At 37.7% G+C, this 22,262-nt stretch overlaps 2 protein-coding genes across 2 annotated transcripts in view; one reads left to right on the forward strand and one right to left on the reverse strand.

Annotated features, from left to right (window-relative positions):
- LOC111157475 (nudix hydrolase 6) overlaps nt 1–17,099 on the forward strand; it is a 47,862-nt gene extending 30,763 nt beyond the window's left edge. Inside the window, exons 4-5 of the mRNA XM_022518897.1 lie at nt 12,443–12,497; nt 16,692–17,099. Coding sequence (XP_022374605.1) covers nt 12,443–12,497; nt 16,692–17,089 — 453 coding nt within the window. The 3' untranslated portion in view covers nt 17,090–17,099. The remainder of the gene's footprint in view (nt 1–12,442; nt 12,498–16,691) is intronic.
- A 325-nt stretch (nt 17,100–17,424) lies between these two features.
- The window catches only part of LOC111156005 (fibroblast growth factor 2), a 56,991-nt gene continuing 52,153 nt past the window's right edge, over nt 17,425–22,262 (reverse strand). The window contains 1 exon segment of the mRNA XM_022516534.1: nt 17,425–17,694. Within this exon segment, the coding sequence (XP_022372242.1) occupies nt 17,509–17,694 (186 nt within the window). The 3' untranslated portion in view covers nt 17,425–17,508.

Raw genomic sequence — 22,262 nt, forward strand, 5'->3', positions numbered from 1 at the left:
TATGTGTTCTATCACATTGATTGATTTATGAATGTTGAACCACCCTTGCATCCCAGGGATAAATCCTACCTGGTCATGGTGGATAATCCTTTTAAGGTACTGTTGGATTATATTAGCTAGAATGTTGTTGAGAGTTTTGACATCCATATTCATCAGGGATATTGGTCTGAAATTCTCCTTTTTGATGGGGTCTTTGCCTGGTTTGGGGATCAAAGTAATGCTGGCTTCATAGAAGGAGTCTGGAAGTTTTTCTTCATTTCCATTTTTTTAAACAGCTTCAGGAGAATAGTTATTATGTCTTCTTCAAATGTTTGGTGGAATTCCCCAGGGAATCCATCAGGCCCTGGACTGTTGTTTTTTGGGAGGTTTTTGATCACTGCTTCAATTTCGTTACTGATTATGGGTCTATTCAAGTTGTCAGTTTCTTCCTGTTTCAGTCTTGGTCATGTATAGGTTTCTAGGAGTGCATCCATTTCTTTCAGGTTGCTTAATTTGTTGTCATATAGCTGTTGATAATAATTTCTGATAATTGTTTCTATTTCCTTGGTGTTAGCCATGATCTCTCTCCTTTCATTCATAATTTTATTAATTTGGGTCCTTTCTCTTTTCTTTTGGATTTGTCTGGCCAGTGGTTTATCTATCTTATTAATTCTTTCAGAGAACCAGCTTCTAGTTTCATTGATGTGTTCTTCTGTATCTCTGGTTTCTAACTCATTGCTCTCTGCTCCAATCTTTTTTTTTTTTTAAGATTATTTATTTATTTGACAGACAGATCACAAGTAGGCAGAGAGGCAGGCAGAGAGAGAGAGGAGGAAGCAGGCTCCCTGCTGAGCAGAGAGCCCCATGTGGGGCTCGATCCCAGGACCCTGGGATCATGACCTGAGCCAAAGGCAGAGGCTTTAACCCACTGAGCCACCCAGGCGCCCCAATCTCTGCTCTAATCTTAATTATTTCCCATCTCATGCATGAGTTAGGTTTAATTTGTTGTTGATTCTCCAGTTCCTTAAGGTGTAAAGATATTTTGTCTGTTTGGTGTTTTTCTATTTTTTTTTTTTTTTTTTTTTTTTTTTTTTTTTTTTTTTGAGTGAGGCTTGGATGGCTAGGTATTTCCCTCTTAGGACTGCCTTTGCCATATCCCATAGATTTTGGATCAATGTGTCTTCATTGTCATTGGTTTCCATGAATTGTTTAAGTTCTTTGATTTCCGGATTGACCCAAACATTCTTGAGCAGGATGGTCTTTAGCTTCCAAGTGTTTGAGTTTCTTCCAAACTTTTTCTTGTGATTGAATTCCAGTTTCAAAGCATTGTGGTCTGAGAATATGCAGGGAATAATCTCAGTCTTTCGGAATCAGTTGAGACCTGAATTGTGACCCAATTTGTGGTCATTCTAGAGAAAGTTCCATGTGCCCTCGAGAAAAACGAGTATTCTGTTGTTTTAGGGTGGAATGTTCTGTATATATCTGTGAGGTCCATTGGTCCAGTGTATCATTCAAAGCTCTTGTTTTTTTGTTGATTTTCTGCTTAGATGATCTGTCTATTGCTGAGAGTGGAGTGTTGAGGTCTCCTAAAATTAATGTATTATTATCAATATGTCTCTTTATTTTGGTTAATAGTTGGCTTATGTAGTTCGCATCTCCCATGTTGGGGGCATAGATATTTACAATTGTTAGATCTTCTTGTTGGATAGACCCTTTAAGAATGATATAGTGTCTTTCTGTATCTCTAACTACAGTCTTTAGCCTAAAATTGGATTTGTCTGATATGAGAATAGCTATCCTAGTTTTCTTTTGAGGTCCGTTGGCATGAAAGATAGTTCTTCATCCCTTCACTTTCAGTCTAGATGTATCTTTAGGTTCAAAATAAGTGTCTTGAAGATAGCATATGGATGGATCCTATCTTTTTATCCAATCTTCAACCATTCCGTTTTATGGGAGCATTTAGACCATTCATATTTAGAGTGATCATTGAAAGATAAGATTTTATTGTTATTGTTTCTGAAGTCCTTATTTCTATAGATTATATATTTCTGTTCTATATCATTCTTGGGGTCTTTCTCCTTTTATAAAACCCCCCCTTAATATTTCTTGCAAGACTGGCTTAGTGGTCACATTCTTTCTGTTTCTGCCAGTCCTAGAAGCTCCTTGCCAGATAAAGAATTCTTGGCTGCATATTCTTCTCATTTAGTACTCTGAATATGTCTTGACAGCCCTTTCTGGCTTACCAGATCTCTGTGGTCAGGTCTGACATTATTCTGATGTTTTTCCCTCTGTACCTAAGGAATTTCTTCCCCCAATTGCCATTAAAATGGTGTCCTTGGTCCTAAGATTTGCGAGTTTTACTATTACATGCCTGGGGGTTGATCTGGTCTCCTTGATCCTGGGAAGGAGTCTTTCTCCCTCTGGGAAACAAATGCTTATTTCATTCTGCAGATTAGGGAAGATCTCAGCTATGATTTGTTCAGCTAAATCTTCTAGTCCTCTCTCTCTCTCCACCCCCTCAGGGATCCCTATAATTGTGACATTGGAACGTTTCACGGAATCATTTATTCCTCTAAATCTGTTTTCATGGATTTTAAGCTGTTTGTTACAGGCCTCCTCTTGCTCCTTATTTTCTATCAGTTTGTCTTCAATATTGCTAATTCGTTCTTCTGCCTCATTTACCCTGTTAGAGTATCTAGATTATATTGTATCTCATTGATAGCATTTTAAAGTTCTGCCAGATCCACTCTTATGTCTGTCCTTAGGGAATATATGTTGCCATTAATAGTTTTCTCCAGCCTGACTAGTGTCTTCATAACTGCTACCCTGAAGTGTATTTCTGACATCTTGCTTAGATCCATATCCATTAGATCTGCAGGAGAGGCCATTGTCTCTGGGTCTTTTCTTTGTTGGGTGTTCCTCCTCCTAGTCATTCTGTTGAGTTGTGGTTGAGGAGATGTACAGCTGAAAATATCATCCACAATCCAAGCAAGGTGCACCCTGTGAAGGTTCAGAGCAATCAGAAGACACCACCAAAAAGGAAAAGAAAAAAACAAACCCAGCCAAAACGAGACCCAAGAGTAAGATTTATAAAATACAAAACAAAAACAAACAAAAAGAGTGACAAAACAACAACAACAACAAAAAAGGAACCCAAAATTAAAGGGGGGCAGGTAGTGTCGAGAAGATGGCTATAATCCCTCTATATGGGTAAGGAAGGGTATTTCAGTTCTTCCTGGGTGTATCTTGTTCTTTTTGTTAGAGAACTCTATTTCCCAGAGATACAGGAAAATTAAAATGGGTATGTATATAAAGGTAGTATTGAATGGGGAGAAAAGCTTATATCTATATAAGCTTATATTGAAGCTTATCTCTCTCTCTATATATATATACATAAAGATATAAAAGAAAAAAGTTTATGGAAAAGTTCAAGTTAAAAAGTTACTATGGAATATGTTGTATTAAACCTCTAGTTGAAATGATAAGGAGGTAAAAAACAACAACCAACAAACATGGAAAGAATTTTAAAAAATTAAAAATAAAGAGAAAAGTTGTATCTAAGAAATATACAGGCTGTGAGGCAATACCAGGAGCTTTGTTTTCCCCTGGTGTTGGGGTTTTACAGTTTTATGGGGACCCTATGGTTGTTGTCCTCTTATTCTATAAGCTTGTCTGCTGGGAGAGGGGCCTAGCACATTGTTTCTCAGTCCTGCTTGGGTGGAGTTGGTCTGCCCCCCCCGCCCCGCCCCGTCAAGGGACTGGGTTCCACTGAAACCAGTTCTTTGGGCTTTTGTTCTCTGGAGGCTTCTCATGACTTTTCAGAGGGTCCAGAGCAGAGTAAACTGCACTCCACCTCAGAGAGAAAGCACAGTCTGCTCCTCTCTGAATCCTCCAGAACACACAGACTCCCCCTCTGCAAGTGCCATTGAATACTGCAGCCTCCCACAGGCAGTGCACACCCCCAGCAACCCTCTCAGTTGTTGACCGAGGCCCCCACTTGTCTCTGTCCCCCGTGCCACCAAAACTGAGAGTGATCCTGGTCCGGGCAAGCCCGGCTTGGTGGCTACCGTTCCCAGGACCATGGGCTCCAGTCCAGGCTGGGTCCTCTTGGCTGCAGCGGCACCCAGCCACCAACCCCAGGGACCACTGACTCAAGTCCCTCGTTGATTGGCGGTGATGGCTGCAGCCAGTCCCTGGACCATGGGCTTAGGTCTGTACCTGCAACCAACCAGTCCCCAGCATTTGTCCCTTAAGCCCCTTTGTTCTGTTTGAGCCCTGTTATCAGTCCCTTCCAGTCTTGCAGCCTCAGGTCCCCAAGTGCAGGGCACATTTGTACTGGTGTATTACTTTCCAGTGGCTTGCTTCTGGTGGCTCCCTCCCTCTTCTGTTTATCCTCTGATATCTGTCTGCACAATCCCAGCTACATCTTGTGTACCTCTTGACTGATGATCCTCTGCCCCCATGGAGAGCCAGACATGTATAATCTTACCTCTCAGGCTGATTTCATGGGTGTTCAGGGTGGCTTGGTAGATTTCTGGCTAAATTCAGGGACCGGTTGTAAAGAAGTCCCCCACTTCTCTGCCCTCTTGGTGTAACTCCCCAAAGCATTTAAGAATTATGCTAAATCTACTCTACCTGTGGTCTATAAATGGAGCAACAAAGTCTAAATGTAAAATGTTTACAACATAGTTTTACCAAATATTTCAAGCCCATTGCTGAGAATTGCTGCTCAGAAAAAAAGATTCGTTTTGAAATATGACTGCTTATTGACAGTGCACCTGTTCATGCAAGAGCTCTGATGGAAATGTACAATGAGATGCATGTTGTTTTCATGCCTGCTAATACAAGATCCATTGTGTAGCCCATGGATCGAGGATTCATTTCAGCTTCCAAGTCTTATTATTTAAGAAATACATTTTTTAAGGCTAGAGCTGCCATAGCTAGTGAATCCTCTGATAGACCTGGGCAAATTGAAAACGATCCAATATAAGAATTTTTCATCTACATTGAAAATCTGTTGTTTATGTAGCCATCTTGAATCTTGAGATGGAATGGACTCTTGGTGAAGATGCTGTGAGGAATGTTGAAGTGACAGTAGGGGATTTAGAATATTACATAAATTTAGTTGATAGAGCAGCAGCAGGGTTTGAGAGAATTGACTTCAATTTGGAAAAAGTTCTGTGGGCAAAATGCTATTTGACAGCATCACATGCTACAGAGAAATCATTCATGAAAGAGTCAGTAGATATAGCAAACTTTTTTATTGTTTTAAGAAATTGCCACAACTACCCCAGTTTTCAGCAGCCATTACCCTGATTAATCAGCAGTCATCAGAATTGAGGCTTGACCCTACACCAGTGAAAAGATTATGACTTGTGCTCTATATTATGTAGCTACTTAAAACAGCATAGCAACCTATTATCATCCTCATTTCACAGTCTGGGAAACATAACCAGAGTTAAGTCTTAAAGTACTCTTACAAAGAACTTTTCCTCTACGAGCTTAGGTGCTTGAGGAGCCTGTGAATTAACTGACAGCAGATTAATATGAAAGTTTGGGGAGTACTCCCTGAACAACCAGGAGTAGGGGTTTGTATATCAGGAAAAGGGGAAGGGAGAAATAGGACTTCTGTGTGAAATACACATGGCACCTTCTGATGTTTGATTACACAGTGGCCCATCTGGGTGCTCAACATTTGTTTCCTTCCTGGCTGGAAGCTGGCACCAAGGGGCGTATGGCAGCTTCTTTTCAGAAAGTTCTGCCTTTAATCAGATAAGGGCAACTCAGAAAAGGCTTCTTTCTTCATCTTGCTAGATCTCAGATGTCTTCAGTTTCAAGTAATCTTTATGCCATTCTGGTGGGTTATGCGTCCCTTCATTTGGGGCTACACATAGCTAACGCAAAATAAGAAATGCTATTCAGCTGCTGCTGGTATCTTTGAACTCAAAAAGACCTAGAACCCACACCCCTGAAAAGGAGGCTTCAGCTGCCTGGTGGCTCTGGGGAAGGGGTGCACAGTGAAGTTTATGTTGGAAATTGTAGGAGAATTGCAAACTGCATTTGGCCGATGCTCTGGAAAGGAACTGCTATTGTCAGAAGGAAGCGGCATTTCTAAGGCAATCCAGAGCCACAAGCGTATGGAAAGCCCGGAGGAGGCAGACAGAAAGGGCTGGTCCCCTCTTCCTGCTCCAGCCTTGCAGTCTGTTCCTGGAGCCTCAGAGGGAGTGAGCTGGCAAAGCAGAGGCTGGTTGGATGGGTCCCAGCTCCAGTATTGGAGGAGGTGAGGAAGAGCGTGGAGGGTGGCGCTGAGAGACAATAGCAGCATCAACTTACTAGAAATGCATATTCTTACGCCTCACTCCAGACCTGATGAATCAGAAATGCTGGGGATGCTGCTCAGCAATTTTGTGTTAAGAAGCACCCCCAGGTGATTAAGGTACAAGCAAGTTAGAGAGCCAGTAAACTATAACACTGAGCTTCCAATCTCTTCATTTGCTGATTTTCAAACATGCTAATGATTGGTTCTTTAAGAATGAGAAAGTGCTACTTTTCAGAATCTAGCTGTGATCCCCCTCTGCTAATAGGACAAATTCAAATTATATAAGACTTTGGTCTTTAATTGGAATGATACTCCTGCTTAGGGTTTTTACCTCTTTTTAAGTTATGACAGTATCTTTTGAGCAATAAAATATAAAAACAGTATTTGTGTTTAGTTCAGTATTGTAATAAAAACTGCAAAGTGAGACACTGAATCATATCTAAGTTCTGTAATTGTGGTATTAGGTGGAATTTAAGCATGAGTGATAGCTATTAACCATAAACAATAGCATTATTTTCAGACATCTGAGCCAGTTTTTCTCCTTTCCCTTAAGTGCCTCATTCACCCTAGGAATAGTGTAAAGTGTTTCTTGTAGAGGAAAGTTTAACCTTCGCCACAAGCATATGCATACACTGAAACACAAATCCAAAAATGACCCTTAAAACTCATCCTTTCTCCTTTCCTATCTACATATGCCAATCCTTTGAAATAAAAAACTAAACAGTGACTAAAGAACTGAGTTAATAGTAGGATACTATGCATTCGTTCACTAAAGATTACTGATACTACATATACTATTTTGCAGGCTCTGTTCTAAGCACTAAGGAAACATTAGTGAACAAAGTGAAATTTCTACATCTGGAGCTTATATTCGAATGAGTAAGATATAAATAATAAATGAGTAAATAATATATAAGTTGGCGGTAGGTGATAAGAAAAATGTAGTGGTACATGGAGAAAGAGTGACTGGTCTTGCTATATTGTGCATTAATTTCTGTATGCCCCATAGCCTAGCCCTACATAAATTTTTGTTGAATGAACAAATGTACTAAGACATCTCTATAGTAGCTTCTGTCTCTCTGGTACAGTGTTAACACTGTAGTGAGATTTATCTAAAAACTATGGCTGTGAATTCTGAAAAGTGAGAGTAGTAGCATTAAAGATTAGAATAGTGGAAATAAAAATCAAATTTCTGGCATTCAGCCAAAGTGAAAGGGAAGACCAAGAAAGTCAGATCATACAAGAGAACCAAAAGGAGGAGGCTAGCAGATCTGTACTCTTTTTCTCCTTCTCCTATTCCTTTTCTTTCCTTCCTTCCTTCCTTCTACCTCTTTCTCATTTCTTCTTTCTCCTTACTTCTTCTTTTTTTTCTTCTTCTTCTTTTTCTTCCAGGGAATACTGTATTCAAACCCATCAGAGAAATGGACACCTTGGGTCTGTAACAAAGCATTGTGTTTTAAAGCATAGTTCAGTGATTGTATATGAGAATATACACTGCTACATAGAAATTAACTGATCAGAGCACAACTTTTCAATGTTCAAAACAGAATAACCTTCCCTATAAAAGCAGCACCTTTGTGACATTAACTTTAATATTCCTCTTGTTCTTCTTCCCCCTCTCCTTTCAACGAATTCACACCAACTTCCTCATAATCCTTCTCAAGGGCAGTCATGTGCTCACAGGCCTCAGAAAACTCTCTTTCCTCTCTGCCCTCACCAATACCAGTGAACAAAGGCACTCTTGGCATACATCCAGTTGAGTCCAGGTGAGCTCTGGTCTTTGCAATGGCAGTGGTGTTGTTCAGCATACACACAGCTCACCGTACTTTAAGCGGTTTCCACCAGGTACCACAGTGGGAGGCTGATAATTAATGCCAAATTTGAAACCAGTGGAGGACCAGTCCACACACTGGATGGTATGCTTGGTCTTGATGGTGGCAGTGGCAGCATTGACATCTTTGGGAACCATGTTGCTGTGGTACAATAGTCAGCAAGACATGAATTTACTATGGCAAGGGTCATATTTCATCATCTGGTTGACTAGCTCAAAGCATGCATTGGTGATCTGTGTTACAAAAAACCTGTTCATGGTAGGTTTTCTCAACAGAGATGACACGGGCATATGTGGCCAAGAAGTGGATACAGAGATACGGCACCGATTTGGTCTGGAATTCTGTCAGATCAACATTCAGGGCTCCATCAAAACTGGGGGAAGTTGTGATGGAGGAAACAATTTGACCTATCAACCGGTTTACGTTAGTGTAGACTGGGCACTCAATGTCAAGATTTCTCCAGCAGATGATAGCCTTATGGGGTTTCCCTTGTATGTTATTGTTTTCTTTTGCTGCCTGTAAAATTCTATATCACTAATTTTTGCCATTTTAATTACTATGTGTCTTTGTGTGGACCTTCTTAATTTGCTTTTGTTAAAGGTTCTCTGTGACTCCTGGATCTGGATTTCTGTTACCTTCCTCAGATTCAGGAAGTTTTCAGCTATTACTTCTTCAAATAAATTCTCTGCCCCCCTGTTCTCACTTCTTCTGGGACATCTACATGAATGTTAAAATGCTTGATAGTATTGCTAAGTTCCCTGTATTCATTTTCTGTTATTACTTTTTCTCCCTCCTGTTCAGCTCGATTGCTTTCCATTACTCTGTCCTCCAGGTTGCTTATCCATTCTTCTGCTTCCTCTAGTCTACTATTTATTCCATCTAGTGTATTTTTAATTTCAGTTCTTCTGTTCATCTCTGATTGGTTCTTTCATATGTTTTTTATCTCTTGAGGGTCTCATTGAGGTCCCCTACTCTTTTCTCAAGTCCAGTATCTTTATGACCATTACTTTAAACTCTCTATCACACATATTTCTTATCTCTGTTTCATTTAGTTTCTTGCTGTGATTTTGGCCTGTTCTTTCATTCGGAACGTATTCCTCTGTCTCCTCATTTTGTCTGACTTCCTGAATCTATGTATGTGTTTCGAAATTCAGTTATGTCTCCTGCTCTTGAAAGTAGTGGCCTTTTGAAGAAAAGGTCCTGGAGGGCCCTGTTCACCAGAACTTACTCTTCAGGGGTGTCTCTTATGTGTATTGTCATGTGCCCTGCTGTTGTAATTGAGCTGCTTTTGCAATAGTATAAGCATGGCTCTCTCCTTCTGTTGTGGGGGCAGAGTTTGGTCCCTATGTTGTTGTGCCAGTCTGGGGCTGCCTTGGGCTTGAGTTGAGTCAGACCAGGCATTTGCCAGAGGTGTGATAGCATCAGACTGCTGGGTGCTGTCCTTCTGTTTCCCAGGGATTTATCAGAGGTGCAATAGCATCAAACTGCTGGGTACTTCTTGTGTTAGCTAGGTGTGGGTTGGGATGAGATGAGCTTATGGTCCTCCTACTCCACCATTTTCCCTGGAAGTTGCTGTTATTATTATTATTTGTATTGCTAAGCCCAGTTAATGGGAATTTTTTTAAATTAACCCAAAATTATATGCTCAATTAATTTATGACAAAGGAGGCAAGAATATACAATGGAGAAAGACAGTCTCTTCAATAAATGGTGCTAGGAAAATGGAGAGCTACATGTCAAAGAATAAAATTGGACCACTTTTTAACACTATATACAAAAACTCAAAATGGATTAAAGACCTAAATGGGATGGAGTGCCTGGGTGGTTCAGTCGGTTAAGCATCCAACTCTTGATTTCGGCTCAGGCTGTGATCTCAGTTTGTGAGATTAAGCCCTGAGTCAGGCTCCATGCTCAGGGGAGTCTGCTTCTTTCCCTGTCCCTGCCTCTCTCCTTCTGCCACCCCCATTCCCCCAACCCTGCACACACAGACTCTCTCCCAAATAAATAAATCTTTAACAACATCAAAAAAAGACCTAAGTGGAAGTTTGTTTTAATACTGAAAAAGGTGAGAAAATAAACTCAACCCTCCAATGATCATATCTGCAACATTAACCAGGTTTTCCAAACCACTTAACTTAAGCCTTTCTATCTACCACTTTGAACTAAGTGCAGGCTCAAGCTTTCTGCAAGAGAGGAGAAAGCTTTTTTTTTTTTTAATTTTATTTTTTTTAAACATATATTTTTACCCCCAGGGGTACAGGTCTGTGAATCACCAGGTTTACACATTTCACAGCACTCACCATAGCACATACCCTCCCCAGTGTTGATAACCCTACCCCCCCTCTCCCAACCCCCCTCCCCCCATCAACCCTCAGTTTGTTTTGTGAGATTAAGAGTCACTTATGGTTTGTCTCCCTCCCAATCCCATCTTGTTTCATTTACTCTTCTCCTACCCCCTTAATCCCCCATGTTGCATCTCGTCTCCCTCATATCAGGGAGATCATATGATAGTTGTCTCTCCGATTGACTTATTTCGCTAAGCATGATACCCTCTAGTTCCATCCACGTCGCAAATGGCAAGATTTCATTTCTTTTGATGGCTGCATAGTATTCCATTGTGTATATATACCACATCATCTTCACCTCACACCAGTCAGAATGGCTAAAATTAACAAGTCAGGAAATGACAGATGCTGGCGAGGATGCGGAGAAAGGGGAACCCTCCTACACTGTTGGTGGGAATGCAAGCTGGTGCAACCACTCTGGAAAACAGCATGGAGGTTCCTCAAAATGTTGAAAATAGAACTACCCTATGACCCAGCAATTGCACTACTAGGTATTTATCCTATAGAAAGCTTTTTTCACATAAGCTCTTTAAACCCAAGTGGTGCCAGAAAATGCCACAGAGTACCACAAAAATATATAGTTAATCTTTCCATACCTGTGTTTTATGAAATAATAAAATGAAATTAATGTAAGCTGTTTCTAGTCCTTATATCTACAATCTTCCCCCTTCTAGTAAGTTCATAATTAAATCAACAGTCTCTATAGTCAAGTCTAGGTAAAGATTTTAAGTTATTGTTTGGGGGAAGCATTTTCTGCCCCCATTATAACATTTCTTTTGTTAGAAATAGAATTTATGGTGGTGAAATCTAACATTGTATCAGGAAAAAGACTGGATAGTTTCTATAGAAATAGCTTCTGGAACGATTTCAAAACAAAATCCCAAAGATAGTGTATTAATGTAGAGATATGCATAGAGATATATTTATACATTAATAAAATATGCTTTATAAATTAATCTCAAGTCTGAGCCAGACAGGGAAGGATGGAAAGCCTGAATTCTATACCCACAGAATCAACAGTCTGTGGAAACTGGGAACCATGCCATTGGTCTCCAACTTAGACCAGTTGGGAAATGACACATTCTTTATGAAGCACTCATCCAGGAAATGAGTGGGTCAAAAAGCACACCAATAAAAGGTCCATAAACCTGTTTTATGAATGAAACATGAAGTGTACTATTTCTAAGCCATAGGACCTTTATGAGTACATAATAATTTTTCATTCTGTTTTGTCATGTTAATATATATATATATATATATAACAGAATTGTAACAGGAAGAAAATCAAGTCAGCCTTCAGAATATTGTCCCATGCCATTTCATATTTATAATCATTTTTCCCATATGTGCTCTCATTCTAAGAACATATCTTCCCACCTGCCTCCCACCAAAATATGAAATGATACAAACACAAAAACAATGCAAGCTTAAACTAATCAAATTTATTCATACTACCCATGAAAAGCAATTACATATGTACATAAAATCATTAACACACAGAACAAGAGAAATCTGATTAGACACACAATACAGAAAATAAATGTGAAAAATTAAAAACAGCATACTTTAGTTATTAAATTTATACTGTACTTTCTACTTATTTATAGCAGCATCTGTAAGATCCATCTATTTGTTAATAGTTAACTAGCAGCAAAATTTTAAAAATTATACAAATTCAGTAGATATTTCCCTCCACTGTTTTATTCATACAGAATTTATCACATTAACCAAACAAAACCACTTCTATTTCCTGAAGAAAAAGGTAGGAAAAGATTTCTTAAGTAACCAGTTTCCCCCACCTGAGAAGAAGAAAGGGTGGAAAAAGGAAGGTGAAGGAAATTTACATGCCATTAGCAAAAGATAAATTCTCAACACATTGACCAATTATGGGTGGATTTTGTGGGGTCTCTGTGTATGTGTTAGTGAATGAAGCTATGGTAACTTTATTTTCTGACTTTATATTGCAGTTGAAAAATATGTGGAAGTTTCCAGGAGGCCTGTCAGAGCCTGGAGAAGATATTGGTGTGTATACCTTACATATTTTTAATTGGCTTGGAAATGTTCAGAAATTTATGTTTACTTTGTTTGCTCTATAGCTGAAAATAAGATTTTAAATTTTCTAATGGGTTTAGACTGAGACATTTCAGAGAAGTTAATTCAGGGCTAATATAAAGTTAGCAGCAAAACTTGTAATATTACAACTTATCTCACTAGTATAAAAAATACCATTAGGAGCATACCACCTATTTTGCTTAGGGTTGCTTCTAGAGTAATGTGTTTGAAAATAAAAAGTTTTGTATATACATTAGTAAAGTTTAGCATTAAGGGTGATTTGGGATATGACTAATATTGTTCCTGGAATTATACTATAAGAAAACACAAATTCTTGACCATTTCACCACACAAGGATGAATAGTAACTTTTAAATGAACTTCAAAATAAGTATTTATAAACTCAGTTATAGAGCAGTAGTGACTTAATTCCCCTCTATAAAAATTTTATCTGCTATTTATTTTAAATAGTCAGGAAGCCAAAACGTAATAAAATGTCTCATACAAGTGAGTCTCAACTGAGAGTTCCTTAAAGCAACTTCCTGAGCTCAGTATTTCAAACAGAAATGTGACATAAGCTAAGAACTCTGTTACTGAATCTACAGTAAACAGAAGAAAGAATAAAAACAGAGTTTTCCTACCTATTCCTGACCCGTGACTGCGTCAAATGCAGTCTGCATCATAATAAATCAATAGATGCCTCATTTGGTATCACTGTAATTTTCCATGATTTTTCCTCTATATGCATGTCCCCTATTACCCAACATTTATATATAAAGGCAACTTCCTAAGTTATCTTTAAATATTTTATTTAAAAACGTATATATATTTGAAACTTCATTTTTTAAAAATGTCACACAGATTAAAATGCCCTATACACAGTACGTAGCCAACTCCTAACAAACCATAAGTAAATTTACTACAATGAGATATATCCATAGCAAATTTTGGTTTTCAGGTACTTATGGATCTTCTGCTTAGAGTCCATTGCTTGGGTCTTCTGTAGAAAGAAGATTTCGTGGTGGTACAAGTGCTAAAAGAGAGGGCCGTTTATTTTGGAACACCTAATTAGTCTCACACTACCCTTATGTGATATATGAGAGTGTGTGTGAGCTAATTAAATTTATGTCTTACATCGTTACCCAATCTATATTAGGCAAAAATCAGGTACAGAAGGTATGTTTAGCTTCCTCCTCTGCATCTTGCCATCTCAAAAAGTCAGTTGACTTTTTCCTTTTGAGTTTTTACAGATTTTGTGAATTTTCAAGATACTTACATTTTAATGCAAATGAAGAAGCACATTTCCAAGCCAAGTATGCGTAGTTTTAGTTTTAAGTATACTCCAGAACTCTTCAAGTCCAGATTAAAAAAAAAGTGAACTCTGAATTAAGTATTTGTGGTTGGTACAACAACCCACCTATTCAGCCATGAGGAGTTATAAGAAAAGCAGCCACTGGCATTCCTTGTATTGTGTAGGAGTATTATTAATTAACTGATAAAAGCCTGAAACAGCTAGAAATGATAACTGACAATAGAGTTCTGAAAGATTATGTCTGTCTATATTAGAGCATTTCCGTCTTACAACACAATAGATTATTCTTAAGGATAAAGTCAAATTACCCAATAATTATCAAAATTGTTTTCTTTAAAGTCCGTATTTAGGAAAGTATGTAATATACTTTAGGAATACAGCCGTCACAAATGTGCACACATTGATATTAGCTCTTAAGTAGTAAACACTAGTTAACCGAGAAACACATTTGTTTGGAATCCTTCATTCTTTGATAATACTAGGTAAATGAAACACTCTTATCCATAGTGCTTAAAAAAACTAAGGGGGTCATATACAAAACAGAATGAAATCTTCGGGCTTTAATATAATACCCTAATAGTACGAAAGTATCTACAAGGTTAAAAGTAGAGAAATTGCCTTCCTAAAAAAAATTCACTACATTGACAGGAAGAGAATCTCCTGCATGGTCAAAGGACCATAAAGCAGTGGGGGCTGCTCAGAACTCATCAGTGCACCAGAATCAGAGGGAAACGCCAGGAAAACCCACAAGCTAAACAGTCTTTCCTATTTTCTTTCAACCTAATCCTATTGTTAAATATTACAAAATAGAAATAACAAAATAAATTCCATTTCACTGTCCTGTAACTAAACAAAACACTGTGTGACATATTTAAACATAGCTCTCAATTGGCAAAAATAAAAACAAACCCTCTTGGTTCTTTAAACATATAAAACAGTAAATGTTATTTCAGTTCGGCTTACAGTACATTAAAATAAAAGTACAAAAGAATAAAGCAGTTTATCGGCATAAAATTTTTTTTTTAATTCTTGGCAAAAAAGCCTTGGGGTAAAGATTTCCATCTTGAGGTGGAAGGAGTCACTCATACCCTGATTGGAAAAGCACTTATCTACTCATTCAGTTTTTAGTCCAGTCAATGATATGCTGCTTCAAATTAAACTGATCAAACTACCGAGGCAGTGCTGACTTCCAATCAGCTGCTAAGGTGACTGCTTAGTAGGGTAGATCCACTCACTAGTCTGTCCTGTGCCTCCATGATACATAAAAAGGCTAGATTCCAAATGAAATGCCAGACTTTGGATTAGTGGTACTAAGAGTTTAACAGAACCCCATGGTTATTTTTCAAGGTGTTAAAAAAATAAACATTTAAACAAGAGCTAAGTGAAATCAGCAAATTTAAGACTAGTGCCACAATCTCAGATTTATTAATTAAATCTAACAGATTTAATAACAAACATATATTGTATTCCAAGCTGAAAATTATTTTTCTTATTAAGAAAGGTTTTCCTTTTATTCACATACATTCTTTCATATTTTTAGTTTAAAACAGTAAGTTCTAACCATGTTTAATCTATGGCAAACCTCAAGGGAAGGGGAAGTCAGCATGTAGTTCAAAATGGCAGACAAATGTCTTATATTTTAGAACACTTTGCTTCCTGTGCATATTTCCAGAGCTGTTTTCTTAGTGGGGCGGGGGTCGGGGGGAGACACACCCATAAGCATATGTAGGCAATTAAGACAATCTATAATCAGAATATGTGGAAATTGAGATTTTTTTCCCTGACTTCCCCTTCCTTGCCTATTCTTCACCAGTAGGACTACTGAGAAGGCAAATATAATTTTCTATTTGACAAACAAGGACACAGAAGCATTGAATAGAGGTCTTTGAACAAAAATCTATGCCTGTGGCAATTGTGAAATTGGAAAGCTTCTAGCAAACTGAGCAAAGAAAGCAGTTTTTTAAAGAATTTCTCATGACCACTCTGGGAGACAGTGACAGAACATCCCAAAATTAGAGAAAGTCCATTTAGGGGGTTCTTCTGGAGATTTAGGAAAAGCAACCACAAAAATGTTAATGGCAACCAAAATCCTGCCCCAGAAATTTACATAATATTGAAAAGAACCAACCTTTTAAAATGTGAAACCCTTGTCGTATTATAAAATTCTGTAAATTACAAGTTTGTTTTTTTTTTTTTTTTTAAACGCTTTTGATAAAATAGTTCTTTGGAATCTCAAGGAACAAAGGAAATGCCAAAAGTTACCATACTGGGATTCTGCTGACAGGATAACTAGGGGAGCATAACAGAATGGTTATAAGTGAAACTGCTCTAGGATGTCAGAGGCTTGATAGCCCCACCCAGGATCACCGGGAAGGATTTGAACTGTTCACAGCTCAATACATTCTGCAGCTCTACAGACTCGTGAGGAAGAACAAATCACTTTTTCTCAATACTGATATGTTTAAGTTTGGGCGGTTTTGATGTATGACCACAAACAGGATAATAATGAAGAAATATGTGGGAATATTAACTGGAGGAACCTGTGTGTTCAATTTTTGGGAAATAGAGCCAGAAGAAGTTAAAATGTGACTCCCAAAGTATACAGGTGGGTAAGCCTACCCATAGCAGCCAAAGAAATATTCGATATTTCAAAAGCTTCTAAGATGTACACTGGTAAGAAAATACTTTGGTATTTCAGGATGTCCAGAAGGCAAAGGGTTTATGTTGAACACTTTCTTAGGATGGTTTTTTGCTTCTCAACCTTTAGATAATGCTACTTTATTTGAAAATCTTTGATGATTAAAATTCTAAAAATGTGATTCTTACTGATTTGTACATCTTTCTTTCATGTAGGAGACACAGCAGTTCGAGAAGTTTTTGAAGAGACTGGTATAAGATCAGAATTCAGGTCCCTCCTGAGCATTCGGCAACAGCATACCAATCCTGGAGCTTTTGGGAAGTCAGATATGTATATCATCTGTCGCTTAAAGCCACATTCATTCACCATAGATTTTTGCCAGCATGAATGCTTAAGGTGTGAATGGATGGATCTCAGTGACCTGGTCAAGACTGAAAATACAACTCCCATCACCAGCAGAGTTGCTAGGCTGCTGCTCTATGGGTACAGAGAAGGCTTTGACAAGATTGATTTCACCATGGAAGAACTTCCGGCAGTTTACACAGGCTTGTTCTATAAACTCTATCACAAGGATCTGCCAGCCAATTACAGAACTATGACAAGAATGGATTAAATCCATAGTTACATGTTTTTAAAAATTTTAAGTAAATTGCACATGCAGAATAACATGTGCCGTACAATAAAAAGTAGTGGACATTTGGGGTTAACTAAATATCTGACTTTAATATTCTAATGTTTATAATTTTCATAAGAAAACTTGTTTGATGAAAACATGCAAATTTTAAAAGCCTCTTTTCCAAGGAAGCAAATGTATGAAAAAGATTGTAGCACTAAGTAAGCTTCAGTGGATAAAGGAAAATGCAATACAAAAGGTGGACGTCTATACATTTTCCGGGAATTTTTGTTGCTTTTCTTTAGTAAGGCAAACTGAGCAGATAGCTGTACACATTTTTTTTTCTTTTCTTTCATTAACAAATTTCAAAAATATACGTCTTTTTCCATGTGACATGAGATCAGATGCTGCCATTAAGATCAGCTCTTAGCAGACATTGGAAGAAAAAGTATAGCTTTCTGCCCAGGTCCTGTTTTGGGTCCAAGTTTATACTGCCCTGTTCGTTTCAGTGCCACATACCAACTGGAGTATTTCCTTGACCGGTAAGTATTGTAGTTGTTAGATTCCAATCGCTCAAAAAAGAAACACTCGTCGGTAACACATTTCTGAAAAATAAAGGAAAAATTAGTAGTTACTTTTATATTTTCATATGAAATACTTATGACACTACACTGCCCATTCTGCTCAACCAGCAGCGGTGCTCTTCGCTCGAGAGGGACAAACTAGTTTGCAAGATTCAACAGACCAAAAGTTTAACAGAATTTAGCTCAGTGGTGGGGTGCAGGAAGGAACACAGCAAGTCAGCAGAAGAGCTTTCAAACGCCTCCTCAGATGAAGAATCCAGGGACCTTCTCCAGCCCCGCCAAGGGACAGACCAGGTGTTCAGGCAGCAAGAGCACACAGATGCAATGGGCGCAGCCCTGCCTCGGACTTGAAACACCCCGTGAACAGCTTTCACAAAGGGGGTTACGCCCACTAACAAAGAGCACACTACACTTCATAAAACCCACAGCTGTGGCTTCCAGCTTGGTATTCATGGTGCATCCATATTCCTCCCAGTCCACAGGCAGGTGACCAGTCAGGGGTCATTTTTACTTTTATCAGGGTTCCATGCCAGTGATGGAAGGGTAACCCAGAAGTAACCTTCCTGAAGAAGAGGGTTTTGTTAATACTTTACTCACAGAAACAGAACCAATTCCTTAAATTATAGCAATTTTTTTCTAGTGGTTACCATTTCTAAGGCATAAAAACAATATTTTATAGGAAATAGCTAATGTATATAATGCCCAAAAACTATACTGGAACATTATATGTTAGAATTCTCAAAACACTAGTAGATAATGGAGAATAAGTAATGTAGACCATATTGATTTCTGGCAGTGTCTTGCGGGAGAGGAGACTAGTCTCCCCTTTTATTTCAGTTCAGCTATTAATGGGGTAGGGGTAGTTAGCTTTACAGATAGTTAGACCTGGAAATACTATTCCAAGAAATGGAGTCTAATAGGCTGCTACATTATTTCAAGTAAATGTTCAAAAAATCAACTTCACAGGGTAGACTGATGATAGTTACTGGCCTCTGGGGTATGTGTTGGGTGGGGGGGTGTCAACAAACGATTTACTCTAAGGGAAGAAAGGAAAAATAATTTTTCATATTAAATTAGATAGGAAGAGAGAATTAGAAACTCATAGAAAACCATATAAATTTATACATATTTATATCTATATATAAATACAACATGTATACATAGGTATATGACATAAACCTAATGAGTTTACCAGATTCCAGCTTATTTCTATATACTCAAATCTAGGAGGGTTAGGAAAACACACATTCAAAAGACTTGAATCTTTTCCCAGATTCTTTAGTTCTAAGATAAACTAAACAGTGGCACAAACTGTGAGAAAAACATAAATCAATGGACAGAACAATGAAAAGAGCTGGCATAACAACCAAAATGAAAATGATCTGAATGTAACAGGCATCTCAGTCATCTAAAATAAGGGTGTGGTATTAGATCCTATAATCTGCTTCTAGGGATAAGAATTTTACTGGATATTTACTTGGCTTTAATGTTTTGATCACCGTTAACTTTTAAAAATGGATATACAAACTTATCTAACTTGCCCACTTTTTGCAAGAAATTACTAAAGCAACTTGTCTTTGTGATGCAAATAAATGACAGGTAGCATTACAAAGGAGCATACATTGCACAAGTATGCAGCTATGTGATCCATGTGGGGTAAAGATAAAAGTGTGATAACAGTGAAACACTTACACCTAGAAAGATGTGGATATTCCGTAGCCAATACTTTCACTTTACCTTTGGTGAAATTTATTTGCTTTTCATGTTAATTGAAGTCAATCTGTGTTACTTTGTCACTTTGCAGTGCCAAAGATAAAAATCTTCCTCTTCCCTGTTCCAGGTTTAAGATCAGGAGTAGAAGAAGCAGGCACAAGTAAAGAGTCAAAAAATCATGATGATCATAAAGATAACATGAAAGGTCATCACTAAGCGTCACAGGCTAAATCCCCAGAGGGAGACCTAACCACCTTGATTTTTGGATATTCTGTCAGCCTCCAGGGTGCCCGACCTTGCTCGGTTGGCACTCCCTACAATGCCTGGCCTATTGGGATACATGCCATACCAACAGGATCTGCCTTCTCAGCCAGTTCCTAGTATTTCAGAGGAAAGTAACAGTAGTGGTGATTAAGAGGATAACACATTATAAACCCACTTTTTCTTTTTTTATAGAAGTTACTTGTACCTTTACAAAACAAAGGGGAAGGAACGAAAACTTGCATCCGTGCTGAATGTTCAGATACGTAAATTTATTAAACTATTACACACTTGAAAACAAACTACATTTTCAAAATGGTTTATGTTCTAGAATGTGGATTTACCATCAACTGAGATAGGGAAGTCTATGAGTGGGAACAGGTTTTATGGGGAAAGATGAGGAAGTCAGTTTTGGACATGTTGCGTTTGAGATAAATATTAGGCATTCTAATGAAGACAATGTGTATTGACCACATACTATATAATAGACACGACGCTTAACCTTTTTTTAACCTTTTATTCTCCTCTTGCTAATGTGAACAGCCACAGAATTGGCAGATGAAAATTTCTAATTTATTTGGAAAGTTAGAAAATATGTTAAATTACAACAATTCCAATGAGCTATTAGTCTCAATTATAAAAGGTGTGGAACCTAAAAAGGGAATGTAGATGTACATGTACGAGAGTCATTTAAATCTGTCAGGTGTTAGTGGTAGGCACACCAAAAGACTTCCCTGAAGGCTGCCCACATGAACCCGCTTAGCTCAGAGTCCTAAACGATTTGTTGACAGTGATAACAATGTGCCAATGGTTTTAAATGTGGTTCTGGGAGTTTGACCCCTTGTAGGGTATCTGAATAGGGAAGAATCAAGTAGAGTTTGGAAAAGCATAATTAACATTTTAAATGGGTTTTTGTCTAAGATATTTACTTGGAAAGTCCAAAAAGAAAGTAAAGTGATATATTTACACATATTAAAAAACTGATCTAGGAGATGGTGGGAACCAGGCTTCTCACTGTTGGAGTGGGAGGCTATAGACCAGACAGGGAGGCTAAAATGATTCATGTGATACTGGCGGATTAGGGTTGGAGACATCAAGAAGTACTTAGGTTTGTCTTAATATACAGATAGAGAAATAGTTATAGATGTATATATACCCAGGGTAGTATATGCCTATATCTCTTGCTCTGTCAGATAAGAGGGCCTAGAAGCAAACACACTTCATCAGCAAAAAACAAACCCAACATCCAGAACTTGGTTTCTAATACCATTGCCCATAAGAGCAATGAGGGCTCCTTAGAGAAATGGCTCATCCTAGAACATGGTAAGGAATATAGAGGATGAATGCAGAGCATCTTGAAGGCCTTTAGGAAGTGCTCAAAATCCTCCAACATTGATGGGGGTGTGTCAGAGAATATAGGAGCCAATTTTTCCAATTGAAAAAAAAGCTCCCAATGACCATAGCAAAAACAGTTTGAAAAAAATAAATAACACAGTATTGGATTATAACCCACAATATAAAATAAACACCCATGAGTGTATACTGATATAAGTGATTGAATAAATAAATGGAGAATAGACAAATTTCTCATGCAAAAGAATTACAAATTTGTAAATATTTCTCCCTCAAGGAGATGGAGCATTAGCCCCATCCCTTAAATGTGGACTATGTACAATGACTTACTTCCAAAGAATCACAGGGTAGAAAGAGGGGAAAAAGAGTAACTTCATAGTAAAGACAAATAATACTTCAGCCAGATTATCAAAATTTACATAAGTCATGACACAATGAGGAAAGAAATAAGAAGCAGGGTAATTTCTCCTCCTCACTACCATCTCTTCCACTTACGCATCAAATGCACAAATCTGGTCCTCTGCTAAATGTCAGATTTGAACTTTATGGCCCTTCCCCCATGTTCTGTTTTTTGGATTGTTTATTCTTTTACAGTACTTTGATTTTTCAGTTTTGGCTTATGAGGGAGTTTGCTCAACATGGATCCAAAAATGCTTTGCTTACACCACTTCTGAGAATTAAAAACAGACATGATGTAAGTATTAGTGTTGATTACTTCAGAACAAAATAAAACACACAAATTGTGAAAAGTTAAAAGCAAATTTGACCTTAATCTTTGTATATACGTATAGGTTGTGTAAAATTTTATAAGACTGGTTTCTAAAAGCAATAATCCTCATTAAGTAGTAAACTTTGCATTTAACCTAGTGTTTTATCTCTGAAAAATAATATACATTCCTCTTCAATTACTGTATTTTTCTGACAAACCTGATCAGTATATATTGTCAGTCTCAATAACTAAGCCCTCAAAAATCTATTTTCCCTACTTTGCTGTATATATAGGTCTCATTTCATTTTTAAGGCCCCTCAACTAAGAAAGTTATTCTATAGGTTAAAAAAATATATTTTACTTTTACAGTAATTAAATGTATATATCCTCAGAGAATAATTTTTTTTCTATGTTTCACTATTATGGTCCACACAAGTTATATACACATTTCTAATATTGAGATATCTTGTTCAGGATATCACGATCTATAGCATTATATAGAAATCAACAGGCAATTTTCTAGCACATAAAGACCAGGCAAATTTTCTTTACT

The sequence above is a fragment of the Enhydra lutris genome, unplaced genomic scaffold (assembly GCF_002288905.1).
Source record: "Enhydra lutris kenyoni isolate GAN:26980312 unplaced genomic scaffold, ASM228890v2 scaffoldscaffold3, whole genome shotgun sequence".
Taxonomy (NCBI): Eukaryota; Metazoa; Chordata; class Mammalia; order Carnivora; family Mustelidae; genus Enhydra; species Enhydra lutris.